Raw genomic sequence first — 27620 nt, 5'->3', positions numbered from 1 at the left:
GCCATCTTGGATACAATCGTCTAAGCGGCCGCAGCTGACGATTGTATCCAAGCAGCTCCCTACAGTTGAAGAACTGATGCTATCGACTCAAGACGTACTGCGAAGCTATACTAATTAAGAGAGCGGAGTTGGTCAAAGATGAGACGGACTGTGGAACAAAATAGAGAGCCTTGAGATAGACCCATATAAAATAGACAAAAAAGCTATGGAGAAAAGATAGCCTTTTCAACAAATAATACTAGCACTGTTCATCCACATGCAAAAATATGAATCTAACCTGTCTTATATAATTCACAAAAATAACTCAAAAACGAACATAGATCTGGTATAAATGCATAACTACAAAACTCCTAGAAGCTACAAGGAAAAAAATAATCAGTGACCTTCCGTCTGCTAGTGACTTTTTAGATTCAATGCCAATGATGTGATACATGATATGTGAAAGAAAAGTCGGTAAGCTGGTTTCACTATAATTTAAAACTATTCTGTATTCACAGACACCATCACAGCACACACAGGGCCTGCACAGGTCCAAGCCAGATAGGGGCTCCAGCACCAAGAGGGGAAGTAGACATAAGGTAGAAGCTACCTCTAATTGACAACTGCTCACAATAAATAAGTAAATAAATAAATAAATAAACATATAATAAATAATAAAGTTTTCTCTAAGGGAATCTCACTGGATATATAAACTACACCCACATATAAGGACAGTATACATGGTTAACACAAAACTAAGCAAATGGTATTTTTGGAGAATTTTTGTCCCATAATACTTTGGCTGCTTTTTTTTTTTAACCCTATTGGTCTTTTGCTTATATACTACAATTTCAAGTTTTGTGTTTTTATGGTGTATGCACATGAGCGTGAGTACATGCGAGTGTGTGTGTATGTGTGTGTGTGTTTCTTATGCTTTTTTGTATTTTTAAAGTTTTATTTTATTTCATGGTTATTATGTTTTGTTTTGGGTTTTTTGGTTTTACCTCGTTGGTTTCTAAAGAGAATGAGGGCATGGTGTTGGATGGGTGGAAAGGTGGGAAAATCTGGAAGGAGATGAAAAAAGGGAAATTGTGATCAGAATATATTGTATGAAAACAAAAAACAAAAAAACAGGTACAAAGTCAGCACTCCACTCCAAAAGGGAGAAGTAGGAATATATGACTGGCATTAAAACGATAGTTATTAGGTCTTTGATATTTGATAGACTTTATTCAGAATGAACTCAATGAGCCTGTCACTTTAAGGTAAACACATGACAATATTTGTTGTCTGCAATACATCCAAACACTCAAGCTTAAATTAGACTTTTGAAAAATAAGATATGCCACGATAACCTTAACCTTTATGGATTGCTGATAGAATGGAAGAATTAATTATTACACTACGGACACAGTGTAAGACTTAAACTGTCTTCTATTAAGTCAAATATTAGAAATTTGTAAACACGTAAAACAACACAACTTCCCACCACTTTTATGAAATGTTGTTTAACCTCTAGCAGACTTACTAGAATTGTTTTAAAGTATTTTTAAAATGCCAGTTTCTGATATCACAGAAACAAAAAGATTTTAGAGGTCCACGCTAACTTTTATTATTTAATAAAAATTCATCATTCTAAAACTAACAGACATTTTACCCTAGTAATTTTATGTGTGCAATTTAACTGAGGAAAAGCCTTGGCCGTGGTTCATGCCCATAGTCCTAGCAAGGGAAGAGGAACGGGTATTACAAGTCAGGTTGAGATAAACAGCAGAACCCTATCTGAGAAATAGGCAAAAGGGAAAGTGGAGAGCATTCTCATAGTCCTGCTCCCCTTTCCTCACCAGCACACACAGCGCTAGTGTAAACACTATCACAGCTCTGCATACCATCCTCCTGCCTCACCACAGGGCATCCGTTACAGTGAACCAGATGGACACAGTGTGATAGCCAAACACCACAGCTCTTGACGGCCTGGTTACCTCTGTGGTTACACATTGTGGTTTTGAGACAGAGTTTACTTTTATGTATGTGAATATTTGCCTGCATGTATGTCTATCTACTGTGTGAATGCTTGGTGCTGACACAAGCCAGAGGAAGGCACCGAATATCCTAGAAGTGGAGTCAACAGATGACTGTGAGCCACCATGTGGCTGCTGGGAATCAAAGCCTGAACCTCAGCAAATAATCTTAACCCCTAAGTTATTTCTCCTCCAGCCCCTGTTTTGATTTTTTTAAGGAAAGCTATATAGCCCAATGGATTCAGCTATCTTCCCTTCATGCTTCAGACACCTAGGATTTCCAGGGTTGTAGGGATGTGCCTCCACACCTGACGATGAGTTCTCATCTTGTTTCAAGAAACACCATGAGCATCATTGGTGGATTATATGCTGAGAGTACATTTAATTTTGTCAGAAGCTGCTGTGTTCATGAATGCTCCTGTTGCTATGATCCAACACCAGACGAGAAGGAATCAAATGGAGTAAGGGTTTATTTTCAGTTTACAGTTTGTGGATACAGTCCATTACTGAGAGAAAAACATGGTGGCAGGTGGCTCCATGGTAGCAGGAGTACATCTGGGACTCCCCAGTCCATATCTTGGTAGAAGAGGAGCCCAAGAAGAGGCAGGAAGTTCTGATGGAACGGATGTATTTTGCATTATAGATGGACATAAACCTTTAGGTGCCAAGAATGCAATTCTGTAGTTTGGCTAGTGATTGCCCCTCGGTGGGCCATGTGTTAAGTCTTGGCTCCCAACACTGTGCTAAAGAGGGATGGTGGTAGTGGTGAAACTTTTCATAAGCAGGGCCTAACATTGAGATGTGTCCTTGAAGAGGTATCTGGGACCCTGGTCCCTTTCTCTTTCTTTGTTCTTGACCATGAAGTCAACAGATTTTATTTTTCTGCCATTCTCCTGCTAGGATGTGATAGTTCACAGTAGGCACAAACCAACAGGGCCAAGCAATCATGTACTATAACCCTCAACATTTGAGTCTAACCCTTTCCTCTTTAAATGTTGGTTTACTCTAGGTAGGCTATGATAGTAACAAAGCTGACTGATGCATAAGCACAAGACATAAGAACATCGTGGTGGCTGTTCTTGGAGCATGGGTGGGATCTCAGAAAAGCATTAACTAGCCACGGGAGCTGACTAGCAGGCGGATGGCTGAATATGGTGGAGCTGAGTGAGACTGGGTTGGTCACTGGCAGCTTGGTGGAACTAGCCACAAGAGGTCGAGAGAGCTCAGAGTTAGTGTGTTTTGTTTTGTTTTTTTAAATTACACACAACAATGGCACTCAGGAAATGATACCTGATACTTGTCATCTGTATTACACATATATAATGCACATGAATCAATCCATACACATATTCCTGCACATATTCGTAAATACACAAGCCCACATATACACACAGAAATGTATGTGAGGTTGCAATGTGGAGCCATAGCTATGTGGGTCATATCTGTGTTTGCTGCTTTGAAAACCCAAGTCCTTGCATTTAATTCGTCGGAAGTTACAGTGTTACCAGGCTGACCCAGACACCATATCCTGGAGCTCAGAAGAGCATCACTGAAGCAAACTCATTGACAGGTATAGGAAGTGTAGTTGGATGAAAGACAGAGGCACGAGCCCTCTCTTTCCCTGGTGGGTTTTGCAGCTGAAGACAGTTTAGGAGATAGAGTAAGCCATTCTGATGGTGTGAAAGAACTGAGGCTCCAAAGCCAGATGCTTCTGTGATTAAAATCCTAAGACTACTGAGCTCTCCTCCATCCAACAGAGTTTGTTGCCCCACCCTTCACATGAGCACCATGCGGCATGTCAAACCGAGATGTGTATCAGAGCTCAGTGGCAGTTTTGCTTTAGAGGAAGTGGAACTAAGCTGGCTAGAAAAACTATCAGAGGAAGCATTTTTGAATTCATGATACTTCGTACTAGTGAACAGAGAAACTGAAAACAACCACGACCAGATTTGAACCTAAGTCACTCCGATGGACCAGCTGGTTCATAATAAACAAAAGAAGAGACGTGCCAGCATGGCACAAGCCTTTAATCTCACTTGGGGCTCAGAGGAAGGCAAAACTCTCCGAGTTCTAGACATGACTGATCTACATAGCTCCAGAACAAGGATAGCTACACAGTGAGACCATGTCTCAAAACAAAACAAAAAGACAAGATAAGACAAGACAGAGGAAGCTGACTGTCCCCCAGCCTTTGCTGTTCCTGTGGGGCACACAGTTCCAAGGAAACACAGAATGCAGATGGACAGAGGTGGGGAACATGTACCTACCTCTGTCTGCACAATCTCCCTGCTGAAGAAAATCAATTTCGTTTTTAATTAAGACAAATCTTTCTCTGTCCTTCTTCCCCCCTTCTCTTCTCTCCTCCTCCTTCCCTTCTTCCTCCTTCTCCTCTTGCTCCTCCTCTTCGTCATCATCCTCCTCTTTTAAGCTTGCTAATTGGCTTGCCATTTGAGCATATGCACTTTAAAAATTCTTATGAAGACGGGCAGTGGTGGCACACGCCTTTAATCCCAGCACTTGGGAGGCAGAGGCAGGCGGATTTCTGAGTTGGAGGCCAGCCTGTCTACAGAGTGAGTTCCAGGACAGCCAGGACTACACAGAGAAACCCTGTCTTGAAAAACCAAAAAAAAAAAAAATTCTTCTTATGTATGAGCATTCTTTTTTTAATGTACTTCATTTTATTTATTTGTGTTGAGTGCATGCATGCCTTAGTGCACATGTGGAGATCAGAAAACAGCAGGAATCAGTTCTTTCCTTCTATCATTTGAGTCCCAGAAATCAAACTCAGGTCCTAAAGCTTGGTGGCTATTGCCTTTACCTGCTGAGCCATCTCACTGGCCCTCATGGTCCATATATTATTGACACATTGTTTGGAGGTTCTAGTCGGGAACCATGGATATTCTAAACACATGACTGAAGAACAGTCTTCCCTATCTATGAAGGCCATGCTCTTCCACCAAGTGAACAGCTTGGGAAGGGATTGCGCGGAGCAGCTAGGAAGGAAGTGGGTACCCTAGTCAGCCATCTCAATGGATTCCACCATGGTGGCCGATAGGACGGCATGAGCCACCACCTGTCTGCCCTCACATTCAGATACACTCCATGTTGTTCACTTGTTCTTCTATTACTCTGCTCCTTTTCTACTTTCCACCTTTCTCCTGCTTTGTTGCTTTTCATGTTTACTTTTCGTTTCTTATTTTTCTTCTTTTATTGGTTTTTCTCTCTTTTTTATAAGTGTATATGTCTTAGCCAAAATTTGGTTTTTATTTCTACACATGGCTTACTGTTCTCTGCTATTGTCACTATTTCTCCATTGCTCATAGAACTAGTGATCAAGGATGGCATTTCAAGTACACTCTATAGCGGCTCTGCTTCTGGGCTGCACTCCCAGGCCAGGTAAGAGTCAGGATATGTTACTACACACACTCCAATCCCACTCAAAAACTTTAGCAAATGCTTACACACACACACACACACACACACACACACACACACACACACACTGGAATAAAATCCCTGAAGCCAACACCAGGTGACAAGTAAGTGCTATGAGGAGATCCTAAAGACCCCCCACACACACACCTAGGCATCCATCCCTATAGAGAGAAACAGCAAAGACTATGGACACTGTTTCTACAATGGATGGCAGCATAACTCACACACCCCTTGCACACTGTTGACATTTCTAGAGGAGTAACTACAGAGAGTACACCCCTATACTTTGTTGTCAACAACACATCTACCCAATCTGTGAGAAGAACCACATACTGCTGAAACCTAAAGCAATGCAGGGCCCTCAGGCTCTAATACATTTCACACAATGTCTAGACATACTAATCACATCAAAGAAATAATAGGAAAAGTATACTATAAATGCAGTTGGAAATAGACCCAAAATTTCCAAAACCAATATCCCTATATTGTCAAGAAAATGGTATTCCCTAAAATGTTTATATGTGAAAGTAGTGGAGATGTATTGAAACAGATAAGCAAATATGAAAACACTGATAGAAAAGTATGATAAGCAGGCAATACGACTTTTTCAGTCAGTGTTCTTTTGCTGTGAAGAGACACCATGACCAAAGCAACTCTTATAAAGGAAAGCATTTAAATGGGGTTTGTGTACAGATTCAGAGGTTAGTTCATTGTCATCATGGTGGGGAGCATGGTAGCATGCAAGTAGATATGGTGCTGGGGAAATAGCTGAGAGTTCTTCATCTGGATCTACAGGCAGCCAGAGCAAAACTAGGCCTGACTTGGGTTTTGGAAACCTCAAAACTCACACCCAATACAAGACCACACCTACTCCAACAAGGCCACACCTCCTAATCCTTTAGTAGTGCTACTCCTCAATGACTAAGCATTCAAATATAAGAGCCTATGGGGACCATTCCACTCAAACCACTACAATGATTTCACTAAAAGTTCATAATTCCTTAATTAGAAACTCCAAAGAGACTGAAGTATTTGACAAAGGATTCAAACAAATGATTTTAAAATGGTTGTTATATTCCTAAAGAAAACAGGAAAGCAAGACCTCTGAATAAATTAAGGAAGATTGAGACAAGATATGGATGAAAAACTCAATAAAATACAGAAAATGTTAGAAAATTTACAGAACCAGAAATCTTTGCGATACAAAGCCCAGAGAGTCAAATAGCTCAGTTTAAATTCATATCAATAGACAAATTAAGTGGAACACTAAACTTTAGAGCTTAGATCCAAGATTGATTGAATATTCAGCCAGTAGTAAAGAAAAAAATATGAACAAAAAATGCAAGACCTCTGCAACACAATTAAATCAAATCCAGGAATTTGTGGTGTAGAAGAAGGTCTTGGAATCATGTGTTTCAAACTCTGAAATAAAATATCCACAATCCTAGATTACTCTATTGAGGAAAGCTATTGAAGAATAAATAAAGAAGTTATAAGATAAGCATTAAACCCAAGGAATTCATGATCATGAAGCCAGGATGGCTAACAATATTTAAAAGACTCCCACACAAAATATGAAGGACACAGCCATAGAGCACAGGAAGAAGTAAATTCCAGTAAAAGAGTATATAAGAAATGAGAAACAGGGAAAAAAATTAGAAAAACAACAAAATGTCAGGAATTACTTAGTATACACCTTTATTAACAAACAGGAAAGCAAATAATATTAATGTGCTAATTAAAATATATTGGTAGAAGAAAGAATCAGCTGCTTGCTAGCTGTAAGAAATATACATTTATGTATTTATACAGAGAAACTGAAAGCGAAAGGAAGGAAATGATACTCTAACTAGAGTTTAGAAGCAAGCACATGTAGCTGTAGACAGACATACCTGACAAAGCAGATGCCATTCCAAAACAGGGGGAAAGGAAGGTCACCATATATTGGTAAAGGGAAAATCAAGAAGCTCTAGTGATCATAAGTGCAAGTATATATGGACTGATTACCCATACACCAGATGCCATAAAACAAGCATTAGTGAACATAAGTTGACTGATATCTATATTACTCAATAAAAATGGTGATTCCAGTCTAAAAAAAGATATAAAAACCAACCAAGGAACTTCAAGAATTTAAATTAAACTAATCTAAACCAGAAATCAAATGGAATATATAGATATAAATATAGGTATAGATATATGTCAGGTAGTACATATATATATATATATATACACACATACATACATATATATATATATATATATATATATATATATATATAGAGAGAGAGAGAGAGAGAGAGAGAGAGAGGAAGAGAATAGTCTATTCAACATTGTAAAATACAGGGTTTTTTTTTCCTGCACCTCATGTAACTTTCTCCAAGTCAGGTCATATTTTTAAGGCATGCAGAAAGTCTTAATGAATTCAAAATATTGAAATTATTTCCTGTGACTTTCTAGATTATAATGGAATAAAACTAGAAACTGGAAGAAAGATAAACAGTAAATATAATATGAATACATAGAGAATGTACAGCATATTTAAGAGTGGTTGATAAGTCATAAAGAGATTGGGAGAAAAATTAAAAATTCTTAGAAGCGGATGAAATAGAAGAACAACATATTAGAATTTGTATACACAGAAAGAACAATTCTAAGAAGAAAATGTATGGCCCTGAGTAATTACATTAAAAAACAAACAAACAAACAAAAACAAAAAAACCACAAGAGAGAGCCGGGCAGTGGTGGCACACGCCTTTAATCCCAGCACTTGGGAGGCAGAGGCAGGTGGATTTCTGAGTTGGAGGCCAGCCTGGTCTACAGAGTGAGTTCCAGGACAGCCAGGGCTACACAGAGAAACCCTGTATTGAAAAAGTCAAAAAACAAAACAAAAAACAAACAAACAAAAACAAGAGAGGTCTTAAGAAATTACCTAATGATGCATCTCAAAGTTTGCCCAACCATCCTGGCTATTGCTTGTTGGCTTTTGTTCTCTTGATGGTGATAGCTATGATGACTAGGGTGAACTGGAATCTCAATGTAATTATTATTTGCAGTTCTTGTATGGCTAAAAGTATATGTGCTTATTCAACGCTTAGTATGTCTTATTTTGAAAATCATTCAGTTCATTCGCTCATATTTTGGTTGGATTATTTGTTCTTTTGGTGACTTTTTTTGTTTTCAGTTTTTTCATATTCTAGATATTATCCCTGTAAGGGGAATAACTAGCACAGATTTCCTTTTGTTCTGTAGACTGCCTCTTAACTCTGTTATTTCCTTTGTTATGCAAAAGTCTTCCAATTTTATACAATTCCATTTGTCATTTCTTTCTCTTATTTCTCAAGCTATTGTATTACTATTCAAAGAGCCACTGCCTATGCCTCTATCTTGAAGTATTTTTACTATGCTTTCCTGTATAGTTTGAAGTTGCAGGTAGTCTAACTACTATGAAAATCAATATGAAGGATCTTCAAAGACTAGAAATAAACTACCATATGATCCTGCTATCCAACCTCTAAATATATACCTAAAAAAATAAAAGGCATTCACAATAAATATCCTTGCAACCCTACTTTATTGAGATATTGTTCACTATAGGTAACTTATAAAATCAGCTTTAATGTCAATCAATAAGTGAATGGGTTAAGAAAATGTATTTAGCCAACAAAAAGAATGAAATTATGTCATTTGCAACAAAATGGATGGAACTGGAAATGATCTTATTAAGCAAAAGAAATCTTACTCAGAAAGAAAGCTCTTGAGTGTTTCTCTCATCTTACAGATGAGAGTAGAAGTTGGCTATTAGGAAAAAGGATGTCAACAATGGAATTATTTTGAATAGTTAATAAACACTAATAAAAATTTTAAATGCCAAAGTTGGCTAATGTAGCTTACAGCAAGAACCAAAACTGTTTGAGAAATATGAAATTTACCCTCACAGGTGCAGGGAGAGCTTATTCGGGGTGTATCTCAGTAAACATAGTGCAACTGAACAGTGTGGCACCGGAGCATCAAGGAGTAAGAGAAGTGGCAGGACAGTGCATCGGATGGGAAATTCACTCATGCTCTCACCACTCTGTCTTTACTGCTGTTTTTTTTTTTTTCACTGTAAACAAAGTACCTTTTTTTGCTATAGTGGATATAGATGGACAAGATACAATAGCAGTCAAAAAATTGGGTTGGAGTGGAAGAGGGTTAAAAGCAAGGGTTGAAATGACAATAATTGAGAAATGGAACCAGCAAGCTTTGTAACAGGTGTGGGCAGTGAGGATGGGTGAGGAGATTCATAGTCACTGAACACAAGGGCAGTGCTGCCAAGAAATACAAGAAAAGTTGGGTAGCAAAGATCATCATTTCTATTGTAGACTTAAGTACTAGGCTTAAAGAAGCCACACATAACAGAACCTAGACCACAGTCAGAAACAACGGAGCAAACTTTGAGGAAGACAGGGCAGAACCATGAGAGAATTGGGAGTCATTTTCATAGAGGTGGGAGGTTGTGAAGCAGTGGGGAATGGTCTAGAAGAGAGGTCTGTGCCTCTAGTGTAGCAGGAAAAGGACGTAATGCAGACCAGGGAAAGAAGAGAAACCATGGCTAGTAGGTGGACAATACCGTAGTCAGAGTCCATCAAGACAACGAGTGTAAATAAATGCAAATACTACTATAGATGGGTGCATTAAAAACAAACAAACAAAAAACAACACGCAATCTTACAAAATATAGTAAGAGAGTGCTTCCTGCTGCAGGGGACTGGGAGGGGGTCACTGTAAACCAAGTCACTTGACTAGAGTTATTCTTGGGGCGGCTCAATGGATTGTTCCATTTAGAGGAAGCACCAAGAGCCGAAACACACATACAGACAGAGGGAGAGGCACCTAAGGGACTAGACTCACACGTCAGGTAACTGTCAAGAGCACTGCCCACGGGCTGTGAGGCATCTGCAATTAGGATGTCCACGCGAGATTTCTGTTTTGAATAGTCTCAGTTTATGCACACAAACATCCCTTATCTTGTGCTGATAGAAGAGTTAAACAGCCATCTCACCATGCACGGAATAGCTATTTGGGCAACAAAGCTGCTACTAGGTTGCATGGGAGAATCTTCCCTGGTAGAGATGCTTTGGAAGTTTGCAGGTTCGACCCACATCAGTTGGGAAGCCCTTCAACTGTGGCAGGCAGGGAGGATGGAGGTCCAGTAAGTCCTTGTGGGCACAGTCCAACAGCCACGGCTGACAAGCAGGCGTGTGGGAGCCCAGTTTAACTCCAAATGCTGGGAGTTCAACGGTCGGTCGCGTAGGCGAGGGCCACGCACATCCCCAAGTCCTCTTGTGGGTGTGTCTCAGCACAGATGCTGGTAAAGCCACACCTCCAGAGCACAGCAGTGAGATCCTAGAGATCATTCTGAAAATCCCAAATTTTGTGTCATTTCATCAGACGGTACTTTTGGACTGTTCGAGCTCACACTCGCAGCAGGTTCACTAGGAGACCCATCTGCCACACCATCTTGGGGTTAGTTCATTAGCATATCAAGGCCTACCTCTGGTCAGCTCTGCCTATTGGCAAGCTCAGCCATCTGTTATTCCCAGCCACAGAAAATGGCTTTTTCCGTTACCCAAAATGGTTTCATATATGTTCCTAACAGTAACTTACCTGACTGACGGAACTGCCTGCCTTTTCCACCGATCACTTATTTTTGCAGAAAGATTGGCATCATTTTTTCCCACTGGTTAACTTTTTCCTGTGTTCAAGGTGTTCCTATTTCACTATTTCTGTTATTACAGGTGTGAGCAGTCCTGGAACTGCACTTGAACAACATGGAGTGAAACATGTTGATCTGGGGATATTTTAGCAGATGAAACTCCACAGGTAATATTTCTTCCAGTTATCTCCTTGATACAACCAAATTTGTCAGGTGTACAAACAAATTTTTCTTGTAGTTTACTCCAGATTTTTTTTCTTCTTAAAGCTATCTGATTGCTTTTGTGTTTAAAAGAAAATAACACAAACAAGCAAGCAAGCAAATTCTGATGCTTGGCTTTGCTCTGCTCTTGTAAAAGATGACTACATTTGCCAGAACTTACACTGGGCAGCTGTCAAGCACCTGTAAGAGACAGCTCTAGGGAATCCTACACGATCTTCTGACCCCTGTGGTACCTATACTCATGTACACACACACACACACACACACACACACACACACATACACGATCTTCTGACCCCTGTGGTACCTATACTCATGTGTACACACACACACACACACACACACACACACACACAGTAATAATTACAACTCAAATCTCAAAGGAACCCACCCTGATCTAGTTATAAGTATGTTTTATTAGTATTTTGTTTGCTTCACAGCTCATTCTTCTCAGCCATCCCCATGTGAACTACAGTTTCAGTGGTTCTTCCCAGTTGACTCCACATGGCTTATCACGTGTCAGCAAGTAACTGCCAATTGTATTACTTTGCCTGCTCGGACTTGATAAGCTATTCAAACTAGAGAAACGCACACAGGAGCTAAGATATTAAGGCATATTGTTTCCAACGACATGTGTGGTGCTGCAAACAAAATCTGTGCCACCTGTCATAGGCCCAGTCTGGAAGGATCAGCAGATAAAGTAAAATCATACTTCTGCAGAGTTCAACACAGCAAACAACTTCACTATTTTTGGTCGATTCAGACTATTTGAAATGAAAGAAAAAGTATCATGGATCTTATGGAAAATGTTTTCTAAGTTGTCTGGAAAAACAGAAAAAGGAAAAGAAAATAACAGAAGCTCTAATGAGCTATATCACAGACTACGGCAACTGTAGTGAAGGGGAACTATTGTCATGTTCTGAAAAAGCAATTTTGGTGAACATGCAAGCACGGTCACCTGCCCCTATCAGGTGTCATTCTAGCGCTCCAGAGAGAGTCGCTAAGGAAACGAACTCCTACAGGACATTTTCTGGGTGAGAGGACTTTTGTTGGGAGAAGGGAAGCCTAGATAAAAGTGACCATTTCAACAAATCGTAAATGTATAATTTAGTGGTGCTCAGTACAATTGCAATGCTGTACAACTGTAACTACTATCTGTTTACAGGTGCTTTTTATATTGTTCCAAACTGAAACTCTGTACCCAGCGGATACTAACTCCCCATTCCTCCCTGCCCTGGGTTAGATGGGGTCATTCTCAGAAGAACTCATGTGGACATATAATTATTAAGCAACTATACTGAGAGGTGACAACACCTCCAAGTGGTGACTATGTCTTTATGAGTGATTGCTGCTTTTCTCATGGAAAGTACTTGTTCTGATGGGACTGGTTTGACTCTCAAGGGATGACATAAGGCAAGGTCTCCTCGATTTCTCTCTGGGTAGATGTATCTATCTCTTCTTTGTATGTACTTGCTTCTATATCTTTGTCTTACGATACAGCACGATACACCCATCACAGGTATATGGCACAGGTATGTTGGAACTTTTTCTTTGGGCTTACAGAAGAGGGAGTTAGATAAACTTCTAATCTTTATAAACCTCCCAGACTCTTATTTTGTTATAGCAGCAGAAAGTGGACTAGACATATTCTCTTTCCCCAACCACTGGTGATCTCTACCTTACTTTTTGATTTCTATGAATTGAACTATTTTAGTTATATCATATAAATGGAATCATAAATTATTTTTCCCTATCTCTGTGGCTTATTTAACTTAGCAAAATACCCCTATTGGCCCACCTATTGTATAGAATACATCAGAATTTCTTCCTAAGGCTGAATAATATTCCATTGTATATAGGGGCAACGTTTGGCTACATTCGTTCATCTGCTGATATATATTTGATTGTATCCACTTTCTGAGCACTGTGAACAATGGCAAACAATTATCTGTTTAAATGTTTGTTTCTGTATCTTTGGGGGTTGTAGAGTGGAATTACTTCATCATATGTGATCTGTGATATTTTGAAAAATCATCAACCTGTCATGCATTCTAGCATAACCATTTTACATGTCTTCCAGCAGTGTCTAAGGTCTCTGGTATTTTCACATCCTTATCAACATCTGTTATTTCCTGTGTACAGATAAGTAGGCATTAAAATATCTGATAACCACCCTACTGTAGAGGAAGTGACACCTCGCTGTGGTTGACATTTGCATCACCATAACTGCAAGTCACATTCAGCACCTTCCTATGTGTTCAGTGGTCCCCCCTGAAATGTCTGCTTAGTTCTCTGCTTTACATTGTAATTGTTCATTGCCTTGCTTGTTTCTTTGAGGATTCTTACTCTCACAATCCTGCTGCCTCTGCTTCCCCATTGCTAGGATCACAGGCATGCCACATCACACCCATCCCTTTGCCTATTTTTTAATTAAACTATTTGTCACAGGAAAATTCATTAAGGCCTTAGTCTGTTGTTTGAGACAAGAGAAAGTGTCTTGCTATGTAGCTCTAGGTTGGCCTCAAACTCATGACCATCTGCCTCAGTGTTCACAGTGTTGGGGCTGGAAGCACGTAGTACCCTACCTGCCTGTTAAAAAGCTTTGACCTTGAACAGCATTTCATTTTCTGAAAGCAATAACCAGAATTACCAATTCTCACTTATTCCCAAGTGAAAATTTTACCATAAAGTTAGCTAAATTTTGTATATCAAGTTTATTCTAAGAATTGTGAATATTAGTAACTCTTGCATTATGTTGATTTCTCAATTTTGTAAGATTTGTTTTAATTGCATTTAACAAAATTCTTATCCTCATAATTAAGATCAATTTTAATGTATGTTTCAACAGTTAAAAATAAATTTTATTCTGTTAACATATGATTTATTTCACTCTTATAAAATGTTTATATTTGTTTCCCTAGAAATAAAATTATTTTGAAATTTTAAAAGAGATATTTCATTTTTATTCATCAATTTGAATGGTTTTAATTTTTTGAGCTAAGAATAAGATGTTGGAATGGCTATAAACAGGTTATTCTGAAACTCTTCCAGGTTCCTAACTTGAATAACTTGGACATTGAAGAACTCTGTGACTGCTAAGATTTAAACCTGAAGGAAGGGTGGCTTTTGGAAGGTTAGATCGTTATCTGTACGTGTACACCATATAAATTTGCATAATGCAGCCTGAAAACCTTGAAGGCACCGCCATCTCTCATCTCCCCTTCAGGATATTTCAAACTATGAGAATGATTTCCTTGTTTCAGATTTCCATTTAGAAATTTATAGACCACTGTCTATAAAGCTGTAGCCAGAGACATTTTAAAACATATTTAAATTAGATACGAATGCCAGTTTGTTACAAAGCCCAACTGTAAATATCCCAGTGGCTTTCCATCATAGTTGAGAAGAAAGCGAGTCCTTTAGCAGGCCTCCAAGGCCTTTCCGTGCTCTGAGCTCGCCTGTCTTCCCTACTTCTGGTCACTACTTCCCCGCTCGCCTACCTTGGCTCTACTACTTATGCACTAGAAATCTGTACTGGGTCTCTCGTTCAGGAAAGGCCTCGTCCCAACCCTCAGGTCTTGTCTAACTCACTTCTTCATTCCTAGAGGTCTGCGATAACGTGTCACCATTTAACGTGTCCCTGGCTCCTGTGTCCTGCTTTCTGGTATGCTTTTTTCTATCATGATACCAGCTATGGTTTGGATAAGTATCTTCCAAAAGCCAAGAGGGTTTTCAGCCTATGGTGCCATTGAGACAAGGCAGACCATCTAGGAGGCCATTGTGAAACATGTCCAAGGAGGTTGGTCTGTGTCCCTTTCAAATTTCTAACCAAAATGGGGAGAGCAGCTTCACACCCTACGTGCCCCTTTGCCACTGGCCCAACAATAGTCCAAACAACCATGGAATGCAAACACCTAAACTGTAAGCCAAACAAATCTTTCCACTGTTCTCCTAGTGAGTTTCTTTATCCTAAGTATGTGTTAGTGACAGAAAGTGTCATGTTACACTATTACATACTTACTTACACATGCCTCCATTAATATGTGTCTTCATTCAGGCAGAGACCACTGCCTGAATATTATTTTAGATACCTAGTAGAACATCCAAAAACTTGTGGCTATTTGGTAAATATCCAGGGAAAAAACAAATGCAGAGAAAATCTGGAGATTTAAAAGGCACTTGGAGGTATTTTCTCCCCTCTCTTGCTGCTGTAATTTAAAAAAGAAATCTCATACACCTGCCTGAGGGCAAGTGTCACAGTACATATGTAGAGGTCAGAGGACAACTTGCGGAAATAGGTTGTTCTCTCTTCCACCATGTGTCCTGGGGGTTGAAATTAGGTCATCAGGCTTGCTCGCAAGTGTCTTTACCTGTTGAGACATCTCATTAGCCTCAAATGTCACTATTTTATATACAAATGATCTTTAAATTCAGAGATATTTGTAATAAAACTGTGTGATACCCACAGGACTTGCTCTCCAGTGCCTGCGTCATCAAGGACTTTTAGACATCATGTGTACAAACACACACACATGTACATATAATTTAAAAATAAAATAGTTGATACTGCTTAGTGATCGATTTTTAGGTGCACTTTAAAAGATTTGCTGTTCTAAGATTCATTCTTTTCAACACTTACATGGCCATTCATGGACAGTGAAGGAAAGGCCTTCTGCTCTTCATGACTATTCTCCCAGAGATGGCAAGAGAGGAGCTTGTTTTTAGAAAGAGAATGTAAATATCACACAGTCGTTTCAATATTTATAACTAGAGAATAACATTTGTGATCCCTTTCTGTCAGGTCTCCCAAATCCTTTATTTAAGCATATGTGTTTTCTACAGTGCTCTAAACAACAAAACAAAACAAAACAAAACAAAACACCCAGGTACCTTGGTTAGTTGTTACTTTCCCATTTTCAAATCTTCATATATTTTAAAAGAGTTTTAGCCTATTCTTTGAGAATTTCCTATATGTTGACAATGCAATCTCATCTAATCAACTCTCCACTGTGTGAATGTGGCAGCTCTGAAGGGAAAGACTTCTGTTACAGTTCTGCTAGGGCTGCAGGGGAAGATTTCTCCACCTAAAGGGTTATGGCTCTGCTCTGGAAGGGACAGGTTTCCCAGGAAAAGCTCTGTTCTGGTGAAAAAGTTACAGCTTTGTACAGAGAAGTATCCCGGCAACCGGGAGCCAAGGAATCCCACCAAGTCACACTGTACAACAAGGCATCTGTGGGAAGGAGGAATCCCACCAAGTCACACTGTACAACAAGACATCTGTGGGAAGGAGGAATCCCACCAAGTCACACTGTACAACAAGACATCTATGGGAAGGAGGAATCCCACCAAGTCACACTGTACAACAAGACATCTATGGGAAGGAGGAATCCCACCAAGTCACACTGTACATACAACAAGACATCTGTGGGAAGGAGGAATCCCACCAAGTCACACTGTACATACAACAAGACATCTATGGGAAGGAGGAATCCCACCAAGTCACACTGTACAACAAGGCATCTATGGGAAGGAGGAATCCCACCAAGTCATACTGTACAACAAGACATCTATGGGAAGGAGGAATCCCACCAAGTCACACTGTACAACAAGACATCTGTGGGAAGGAGGAATCCCACCAAGTCACACTGTACATGCAACAAGACATCTGTGGGAAGGAGGAATCCCACCAAGTCACACTGTACAACAAGACATCTATGGGAAGGGAGAACCAAGGAGGTGCTGCCTCTGCTCTGGGGGAGCAGCGGTAACCGAGCAGAAGGCAGAGTTTACATAGGGATTTTGGGAGGAGGGTACTTTCCAGGGAGGGATCGGTGGGATTTGTGGGTTTCTGTGGCAAGCTCAGCTCTGTTTCTTGGCCCTGGTCTTGGAGTCAAGTGAGAGTCTTTTGGCCCTTTTACCCTACACACTGTCCCCTCTCCAATTTCTCCTAGACTACCCCCCATATTTTCCTCCCACCCCTTTTTTTCTTTTTTCTCTTTACAACTCTCTGAGTCCAATTAGCACTGCCCAAATGCACATGAATGTAGGGATAGGCCACAGAGCATGCATAACCTTTGAGAGGAGAGACAGCACCGCTTAAGAAAACTGACTCTCCTTCCTCAAGTAGCCATTATCTCCCAGTAACTGTGAGCTAGCAGTGGGGCCTCATGACAGCCCACCGACACACGCACACGTGCACACACACATGCACACGCGCGTGCACACATGCACACACATGCACACACGCAGGGATGTGGACTGGCTTGATCGTGTGCTGTCTTGGACAGGCAGCCTCAGGTGCTATGGGCTCATGTGTAGCAGCTCTGTCATGAGTAGGAGACAATTTTAAACATGGCACAGAGAAATGGATCTAGAAGAATCTTAAAACCTGTTCTGACCCAGATTCAGGACTATCATTCCTGTCTGTTTCCCAGATCTGCTATAACAAATGACTAGAACCTGGTTGCCAAAACAGCAGGTGTTTTAATTCCTCGTTGCTATGAAAACTGTAAATCCAAGATTGAGTGGTTGCTCCCTCTGAATGTTCTAGAAGGAGAATTTCCCACTGGGGCTTATAGGAAGAGCTCAGTTACATTGGAAGCTGAGGCTGCCACTTGGCCATTCTGGCCTTCCAGTTAACTCTCAAAGCCAGGAAGGGATGATTATCCTATCCGGAGTGACTGACCCAACTAAACAGCTACATAGCCGAAGGAGAAATGCAGGAGACTTTAGGACTATGCTTGGTACTTCGTGTTCAGACTCTGCGGGTAAACTACAATACTTACTCCCTATGAATGCACTGCTCACAAAAGGTTTGGTCAGCTCATAAGGCAAGGGACCTTACCAGCTAAGACATTTCCTGAAGGCACACTGAGTAGGCAATGGTCATGGCTGAGAGAGATGGCAGTTATGAATGATAGTCCTCCGAATGCTAGCGCATGCAGATACAAGGACAACCATAGGTATGAGTATTTTGACACAGGTCTGTACATTTTAACCAATTATTTTCTACTTGTGTCTATCTCCTTCTTCCAATACTGGTTAATGCCAGGTAGCCTTATATGTTAGTATTTAAGTTTCAGAATACTAGGGAGATTCTGTCATTTACTATATGTAGGAATGGATGTAACTCAAAGACCTTGTAATGTCCTTTGGATAGGGAATGATCTGGCTAGGGTTGTACATATTCCAGGAACACGTATGAGATGCATGAGCATGGACGTCAGGCCAACGCGTACAGGACTAGAGTGATTCTGCACTGATAATCAATTTTGCTAACTAGGACTGCATTTCCCAGAAGTTGCCTTCTCCCCGGCCCCATCCCCCATTTTGCGGTTCTGGCTTCAGCTACCCACAGCAGAGACTTGCAAAATTTGAAAAGTGGATATGAAGTCATTGCATGCGGAAGGTCTATAAACATCCTAGGTATTGTGGCAACTTGTGGAAATGTCTTATTCTGTCAACTTGCTTCATGCCCAGGCCTGCAGTATCGCTAGCTTCTGTGTCCAGGGCTAGCTCTTTGGCTAATTGTACCAGCTTCTTCAGGGTCACGGGGGTGAGATAGTGAGGATAAAAACGAGGGTTCCAATTTTTTTCTCACAGTTCACAACTTGTCCAAGCCTCTTACTTCTTTGCAGCTGACTAGTGACTTAACATTCACTGCCAGACATCGAAGCTGAGGGCTTTCATAAACCTCTTTACCAGTTTCCCTCCCTGCTCCCACTCTAGTGGCTTTTCTAAAAGCCTGTAATCACTCCTCCCTAACCTTACCACACCAGCTTCTCCGTAAGAAAGCCTGTATTATAATGACAAATCTCTATAGTAAATCCTTTTTGCACCACTTTCAGTGATTCTGCTTCTTGGATCCATATTCAGACTTTGTTATTTCATCTCATAAGAGCATTGTGTGAGTAGCCATCTTCTTTGGGCAGTTTTAGAAAAATTTGGTTACAATACACTGGACTATGTTCAAGTGCCATAAGTCTGCATATTCAGAGGGCATTCTTTAAACACTCAAGTCTTGTGTACTCTACTATATATTATAGTATAAAATATACTAGCATATAAAACTATAAATGCATCTTTCTATGAACCTGGACTTTCTTTTGCTTTAGGTAATGAGTTTTTTGTTGTTGTTGTTTTGGTTTGTTTTGGTTTTGGTTTTTCGAGACAGGGTTTCTCTGTGTAGCCCTGGCTGTCCTGGAACTCACTCTGTAGACCAGGCTAGCCTTGAACTTAGAAATCTGCCTGCCTCTGTCTGGGATTTCTTTCATTACTTAAGTTTAAAGTTTCTCTCTGTGGTGGTTCATTTTATGTGTCATGTTGGTTAGGCTGTAGCCTCCAGCTATTTGGCCCAACATAGGTCAAGATGTTGGCAACACTTGGAATCTGTACATGTTAAGTAGATTATACTCTTCAGAGTGGCTGGGCCTTGCCTATTGTGTTAAAGGTTTTAAGAGGGAAGATTTGGGTTTTCTTTCTGAAGACTCCAGCATGGAAATCCTGCCTGTCTTTTCAGCCTGGCAGTTTTCTTATCGGTTTCAGATCCCAGAATGCAAAGTCCAGTATTACTATCTGTCTGTCTGTCTAGCTACTCTCCAGATGTCAGCTTTGACAGACTTGAGCTAATCCCTTGAAATCTTTCTTTAACATCTCCCCTCACCCTTTCTGGTGTCCCTCTGATGAACCCTAATGCCTTCCCAACAATAGAGAAAACATAAATTTCTTTCCTTAATGTACTGCGTGGTATGGTGGAAAACCCATGGCTCTGAAGTCAGACCAGCATTTTCTATGGAAATGACTTAGTTTTGGAAACTGACTACTTATTTGTATAAATAAGATCAAATTCCTTATGTGACTATAGGGCTGGGTAAAAATACTGTATATAAAATACCTGCCAGGGCTCTTGGCTCAAACCGGTACACTGAAATATACCTTACTGGAGATGTACTGTTTAGTTGCCTATTTAGTGCTGAGCCTTATTTCATTAGCCAAACATTTGAGTATTAAATGTGGTATATTTTACTCAACAAAATTTTACCAGTATCAGCTTTGTGTAGAAGTACTCAATTTTTTTGTTGTTTGAGATAGCATTTCACTATGTAGTCTGCCTGGTTTTGAACTCACTGTGATATACCTGAGCTGATCTTGATCTTGATCTTGATCTCTCATCCTGTTGCCCTAACTTTCCAAAGGCAGAGATTATAGGTTTGTACCACCGTGTCCAACAGATGTGGAGTACATCTCGCTTGAGGTTAGTTCTTGAGATTTATCTGTGTAAGGTGTAGGGCAAGTTTGTTTCTATGACTCTGCCTTCAATTTAGTCAGTTGTTTGATAAACGACTTTCTGAGGACTTAAGTGGCCCGCAGTGCTCAGTGTAACCCCAGGTGAGATGCTCAACTGTACGTTAAGGGACTAATTAGGATTTCAAAGACAGCGAGATGAGTTGCTACACTAAAAGAATCTCATTAGTGCTTCAGCATCTCGTGAAGGCAAATTCCACGACCCAGAACGGATCATAAAGTATGATGAAGACCTGGCATGAAGAAAACACGCAGGGGCACAAGGTTTAAATAATAAGAGAATATACCTTACACCTTTGCCCCTTTCTCTGACCATGCATACACGGTACTCAGTTTACAGCATCATTAAGCCCAGGCTCAGCACTGTACTTATTCTAAAGGCCTGCCACCTTGCCAGTGATCATCTTAAACAACTGGCCCTGAGAAACGATCCAGATCTACTTGGGGAGCTTGTTCATGTTCAAAAGTATCTGACGCTCAAAGCATCAGAAAACAGTTGGCCCCTGCAGAAAAGCTTTGGCAGTTTGGGGCAGAAACTTAAAAGGACAAACAAATTCTCTACCAAAACAGGTGAAAAGCTTTTCCTACATCCTAGCCACAACTAACGAAGAAAGGGCTAGGGGAACTTTTTCGGTCTCTTTGTCACCTTGGTCTTCTCAGTATCCTCATCACTTTTCTCCATCCAAAGACCCTCCTTCTCACTCGGGAGTTTTTGGTCTTTTTCTTTTCTGCCCTGCAGGGCCCGAAGCTCTGAGGTCTCGCTTGCCAAGGGAAGCCACTGCACTCGAGCCTTGCCTTGATGGGGCACGGACGTGACACAGCAGCCGGAGGACCGAACCCCACCCCTCCCCTCCACCCCCGAGATGGGCTGCGGTCTCCCGCGACGCCCTCGGACGGGGATTCCAGAGCGGACACGCGCCGTACCCCGCCGGGCGGAGCGCGGTGAGCGCGCCCGGTGCTCCGGGGGGCCTTTTGGGATCGGTCGGTCTCCACAGCGCCGGTCGGGTAGGCCGAACCAAACTCCGGGTCGGTGCGCCCGGAGGATGCCCCCGCGTAACTCTCCTGCGCACGCGCCGCGGGTTGCGGGGAGGGAGCTGCGGGGCGCGGCGCACGGCGCACAGCGGAGCGGAGCAGCCCGAGTCCGGACAAGCGGCAGGCTGCCGGGCGCGGGCGCAGCGGTCGCGCGGGGCCTGCGGCGCGGCGTCGTGACGTCACGGCGGCGGCGACCGTGGTTGGCGCGCGGCCCGCCGCTTGCCAAGTGTGAATTACGCCGGGCTCGCGCCGCCGGAGGGCGGGCGAGCGGGCGGCGGAGTGGAGTGAGGCTCGGGGGAGGAGGGGAGGGGAGGGGACGGGGACGGGGACGGGAGGGGAGGGGCAGGGCTCCGGCGGCCGAGCTTGCTTTCTCTGCTCCGCACCCGTGCTCCCGGCCCGGCCCAGCTCCGGGGGGCGGCGGGTTCCCCTTGGACGCCGCCCGCCCGCCCGCCCGCCGGGCTCCCCGAGCCCGCTGCAGCCCTTCCCGCCGCCAGCAGCCAGCCGCCAGCCGCGCGGAGGGCTGGGAGGCGTCGCCGCCCGCCCCGCGCGCGCCTCGGCCCCGGGTCCCCGCGGCGCGGGCCCCCTTGTCGCGCAGGGGGCGGGCGACCGCGGAGTGGCGGGCGCCGCCGCAGGATCCGAGGCGGACGTGGTTCAATGGAAGTATGCTACCAGCTGCCGGTGCTGCCCCTGGACAGGCCGGTCCCCCAGCACGTCCTCAGCCGCCGAGGAGCCATCAGCTTCAGTTCCAGCTCCGCGCTCTTCGGCTGCCCGCATCCCCGGCAGCTCTCGCAGGTAACCGCCGCCCCGGGGTGGCGGGGGGTGGCCCGCAGCAGCTCCGGGGCTTTTGTCTTCTGTTAGGGACTCGGGGCCATTGTTCCTCCTGCCTCCGGGAGGCTTGTCTACCCTTCCCCGGAGCCTTGTCGCCCTAGGCTGTGCTCCGGGCCCCCTGGCCTCTGCGACCCTCGCCGCTGCTAACCCGTCACGCCCGGGGCTAAGCCCCAAGCGATGACTTTGTCCTCCTCCTGCTCCTGCTGCTCCTCCTCCTCCTCCTCCTTTCTCCGCTTCTCCTCCAAGTTGGGCCTCTTGTCCCTTAGCGGTGACCCGAAGCACACCTGTCCGCCTCCACCCCCCCAGCCCTCCCCCACACCTGTGCAGGTTCGCGAGCCTTGCGGCGCTGCGCTGGGAACAATGGGCCTAAGATGTCCCATTGTGGTCCTCACCCAAACTGCAGACTGCTTCCTTTTTAGCAAATGGGCCTAGGTGTCAGGAACCTAGTGTGCAAAGTGGATGGTTTCCAGTCGGTCTTCTCGCTGGATAAAGGCGTTTTTAGTACAGAAACCGATGTTGAGCATTCACAAAGGACTTTGTTTCCGATGGTCCAACACCAGTTGCTCCTGAGCGTTTTCTTTTCTTTTTTTTTTTCTCTATGAAGTCCTTGGCTCAGCTCTGTAGTTGGGTTTAAATTTGGTTGCCAGGTTTAGAATAAAGAGAAAGAATTTTACTTTTTGTTTACTTATGAACCTGGTGTCCTCATTGCCTGTTGCCTGCAAGTTCTGTGTTTATGAGATTACTTTTGGGATGGGTGCTGGAGGAGTGGGTTTACGTCCCACATTTGCTGGTCTAGGCTCCAGTCAGTGATCCTCAGCCATTCATTCATCCATCCATTCATTTGTTTGTTTGCCTGTTTATGGCAGAGCCGTTCTAAATTGTTCCGTCTTGCCTTTAACTCATGATCGTCCTGCTTCAGACTTCCAAGTGCCAGGCCTGAACCATCGCCCTGGGTCCCATATACGTTTCGTAAAATAAAGTGTTCTTAATTTTTTCTGTTGCTTAGCATTTCTTTACCCTTTACAGCACACCGTTTCTCCCCTCAATTATATTGTAAGTATTAGAAGAAAGGAATTTTTTTAAAAACAGATAGTATGGACAGCATCTTCTAGAGATTTTGCTCATAGTAGATCTCCACTAAATTCTATTCGTCATTTGCCTCTTTTTTTTTTCTTTTTCCTTTTTGACCTGCAAGATAGAGCAGGAGGTTCTGTGTGAGTTTCTTTTCAAAGAGTTCTTATTTTTTAAGGTCAGACTCTTTTCTGATACAAGGTAGTATGCTAATGAGTTCAGTCGAAAATATAAGTGGAATTTCAAATTTTTGTTACTTTGAAGTGTAGCTTGTGAGCTGTATTTTTATTATTGCTTAACACATTTTAAAGCTCCAGAATAATATCAATATACTAAAGCTGTCTGGAGAGTGTTTTTAATAATAGTAATTAAAGGCTTTTAATGGAAGTAACTTTTTCATTTCTAAATGCTGTTTTCTTCCTCAGATCAGCAGACATGACAAACATCCACTTTCACTTACATGTAAATAGTAAAGGCACACTTTATATAAAGTTATAAAATAGGTGTTACATATTCCTGCTTCCTGAAAGGGAAGATCCCAAGGGATTGAAAACAAAACTGATCCCAAGAGGTTTTTTTTAACCTAGTGTCTAAATTACCACACAAAGGCCAATTTAAGCTTCATTTTTCTTTACCCATCCCTAGACTAAGATTTAAGTGGGTTATGGAATTTTAAAACTGTGTTGACTGTGGCAACAAACAAACCAACCACAAATTCTATAGAATTACACCTATTTTACTAGCTTTTAAAACTTCTAAACAGCTTCCAGATCTCCAAGAGAAGATGTTGGAAACTCCTTAGGTTGAGGCAGAAAATTTTCTTTATGAATACATGCCTTGTTCCTGGTGACCATCACTCAATGTTACGGGGATTATAAGCTCACTCAGTAGCTGTGATGGGTGTATTACCATTATTAAATCACTTAATATCACTTAATGTAAATCGTGGTTTGGGGCTAGGTGGGAATGTGTCATGGGAAAAACGAGGTAGATAATCTTAGAATCTTACTCAAAGCTCTTTAAAACAAGCATTTGGTTGACTCACAAGCTTCCATACCTTTGAATCTTTGTTTCCTAAGCTAAAGGTTACAGAACTTGGAAGAAGTTTAGGTGGTTTTGTGACTTTTATTTAAGAGACTTAAAAAAAAAAAAAAACTTATTTAAGCCTTTCTCTAGTTTCTAAGTAAAATTTTATTTACAAATTTTCTACTTTAAAATATGTTCAAAACTAGTTATTATATCAATTCTTCATTTTTACCGCAGTATTAGAGTACAGCTCATAGTAGGAAATTAGTAAATATTTAAGTGAATGAATAGATGAGACTACCTCAGACTGAGTTGACTATCAATTTTAAATATGAAACAGTGGGCGATCAAATGTACAGTAATGGCTCATTTATCCAAAATTTGGTTTCAAACATGTAATTGTAGACTAAAAATGACCCAGACGATGTGCAGAAAAATCCTGAGCAGATAGCAGAGGCACATGGTGCCAGGTCACAGAAGCCTGGACACCCACGTCCAGTCCTCAGACCCCATATAAAGGCAGTAGAACTGCCTCCTTGTTCCTCCTGCAGACTTCACATTTTAGCTGCAGTACCAAGTCACACCCCAGCCCAACATCCACACACATCCACATACAACCACAGTAAAACTTAAAACAAGACTCTAGGCAACCAGTGTAGATCTGTGCATCGTCTCAAAGCCAGTGAGGTTGAGCAAACTTTTCTAAGTAGTGGGGAATCTGCAGTGGGGTTCCAAGCAGCTCTAGGGCATTCCCCTGTAGAAGCACTAGTTGACAGCTGATGCACCACAAAGGAGGGATGCGTAGGGACATTTAGCTGAGGGATTTGAGTATTGTGTAGCAAAGTGATTATTTGTCAAAAAAAAAAAATGCTGCATAGAGTCAGATTTCCCAAGTGGAAAGATTTATGTTAAAAAAAAATCTGTGCCAGTTAATGTTTTTGTTCAAATGGTAAATCATTCCTGGTGAAAACCTCTGCAGCACTTTTTTAGACATTGACATTGGATCTTAAACCAGTCGTACGATACTTTTCAAAGAGCTGTTAGGAGATTCTGAATTACTTGACCATGAGGATAATAAGTGAACCCTATTTGTTGCCATTTTGGATGCCTGTTGCATAGAGGAGATTAAACATTAGTCTTTCAGAACAGAGTTCATATTTGAAAAGAAAAAAGGTATAGCTTGTACTGTCTTAAGCGTTGACGTCTTACATGTTTATGATTCAGTGAATATGAACGTTGAGGTAGTGTGTTAGGTTTGGAAGTTGTGCTGGCTAGCTTGAAGTTAGCGTTACTTGGAGGAGTGAGCCTCCTTTGAGAGAGTACCCCTTACCAGATCAGCCTGTGGGCAGCCCACGCGTGGTGCATTCGTTTTGATTGATCACAAATGAAGAAGGGCCCTGCTCACTGTAGGTGGTGTCACCCTTGGGCTGATGGTTCTGCGTACTGTTAGGGAGCAGGCTGAGCAAACTCTGAGAATAAGCCAGGAGGCAGCACTCCTCCGTGTCCTGTGTGTGTATTCATGCCTTCGGTTGCTCTGGCCTAACCTCCCTGGATGGTGAACTACAAATCAAGGGGCTTTGGTCATAGTGCTTTATCATAGCAATAGAAAAGTAGCTAAGATAGAGGCGTAGGAACACAGTTTATTTGGGTTAGTAATTTGAGGTTTAATTTTTAAAATATAAAAGTTTAAGTGTTTTTTTTTTTTTTTTTTTTTTTTTTTTTTTTTTTTTTTTTTTTTTTTTTTTTTTTATATTTTTTTGAGACAGGGTTTCTCTGTTTAGCCCTGGCTGTCCTGGAACTCACTCTGTAGACCAGGCTGGCCTCGAACTCAGAGATCCGCCTGCCTCTGCCTCCCAAGTGCTGGGATTAAAGGCGTGCGCCACCACCGCCCGGCAAGTTTAAGTGTTTTTACTGAACAAAATATTATTTTACTGAACAAAGTATTTCGATACAGAATATGAATGTCAGCTGTTACATATAGTCTCATTTTGTTGTCCTAGCTGGTCTAGAACTCACAGTGTACCTGAGACTGTCTTCAACCCTGTGAGCTTTCTGGCTTTGCCTTCAGAGCCCCATGATTAACACCACAGTGAGTCAACTTTGAGGTCTCATTTACAGCTCTTGTAGAATGTTGTTTCCCCCCACCCGCCCCCACCCCGGTCTTGATTGCTTGAGACAAGGTCTCAGGTGGTCAGCCTAATCTTGGACTTACCGTTCAGCTGAGGATTTTGAACTTCTGTTTCTCCTACTTTTATTTCTGAAGTTCTGGAATTGCGGGAATGCAACACTATGTGAAAATCAGTTTTTCAAATATACTATTTCATACAAGGAAAAACCCACATAAACTCTTGAAAATACAGAACAAACACTAAGATGTTAGAAATTTTAAAGGATTCATAATTTAAAAGAAAAACAAACTACTTGGATCTTGCTGCCCTAACTTTTTTCTCATTTTATCCTCACACTGATTGAGGGAAGAACACTCTCTGTGGGGTAGTTACTGTATTGGAGTTACCAAGTGTGATGGCACACTTAGGATCCTGGAATAAACTGGGGTGACCCAGGGTAACTGTTGACCTTTAGCCTAGGACTAAAGATTAAGTAGGTGTTTCTGGACAAATTAGTAAATGTAGGGGAAAGGGTGGGTGCATTGTGCAGATAGATCTGTACTCTGAACTCTCCAGTGTGATGTCACTGTGATAGCCACTAACTATGTAGGTAGTGGTGGTCAGTTGAAATGTGGTTATGATTCAAGACATGAAATTATAGTTGAGTTTAATAAAACAACTGCACAGCAAGTGCGGAGCAAAGCAACAGCAAATCACTGTTTACTGATCCTTAGCAAGAGTCAGCTTGATGGATCAGCAGCACATTCTTCAAATGGTGCACATTTTCTGTCAAGCTTTTGTTTGTGCACATAAAACTCCCTTTAATGGATGCCTTCAGCCTGCTAGATAGAGTCTGTGGAATCAATCACTAGCTCGGTGCCTTCAGCCTGCTAGATA

The 27620-nt window shown here is 41.9% G+C and overlaps 1 protein-coding gene and 1 long non-coding RNA gene across 3 annotated transcripts in view; one reads left to right on the top strand and one right to left on the bottom strand.

Annotated features, from left to right (window-relative positions):
• LOC116094743 overlaps positions 1–4365 on the bottom strand; it is a 14873-nt gene extending 10508 nt beyond the window's left edge. The window contains exon 1 of the long non-coding RNA XR_004120288.1: positions 4268–4365. This is a non-coding gene — a long non-coding RNA (uncharacterized LOC116094743). The remainder of the gene's footprint in view (positions 1–4267) is intronic.
• A 17660-nt stretch (positions 4366–22025) lies between these two features.
• Pde7a (phosphodiesterase 7A) overlaps positions 22026–27620 on the top strand; it is an 82155-nt gene continuing 76560 nt past the window's right edge. Inside the window, exon 1 of one of the 2 annotated variants that reach the window (XM_031376418.1) lies at positions 22026–22482. In XM_031376418.1, the coding sequence (XP_031232278.1) occupies positions 22345–22482 (138 nt within the window). In that variant the 5' untranslated portion in view covers positions 22026–22344. The remainder of the gene's footprint in view (positions 22483–27620) is intronic. The other variant, XM_031376419.1, reaches the window with a different exon arrangement.

The sequence above is a fragment of the Mastomys coucha genome, unplaced genomic scaffold, assembly GCF_008632895.1.
Source record: "Mastomys coucha isolate ucsf_1 unplaced genomic scaffold, UCSF_Mcou_1 pScaffold17, whole genome shotgun sequence".
NCBI lineage: Eukaryota > Metazoa > Chordata > Mammalia > Rodentia > Muridae > Mastomys > Mastomys coucha.
The sequence above is the reverse complement of the archived record's forward strand: the minus strand, read 5'-3'. Positions and strand labels throughout refer to the sequence as shown.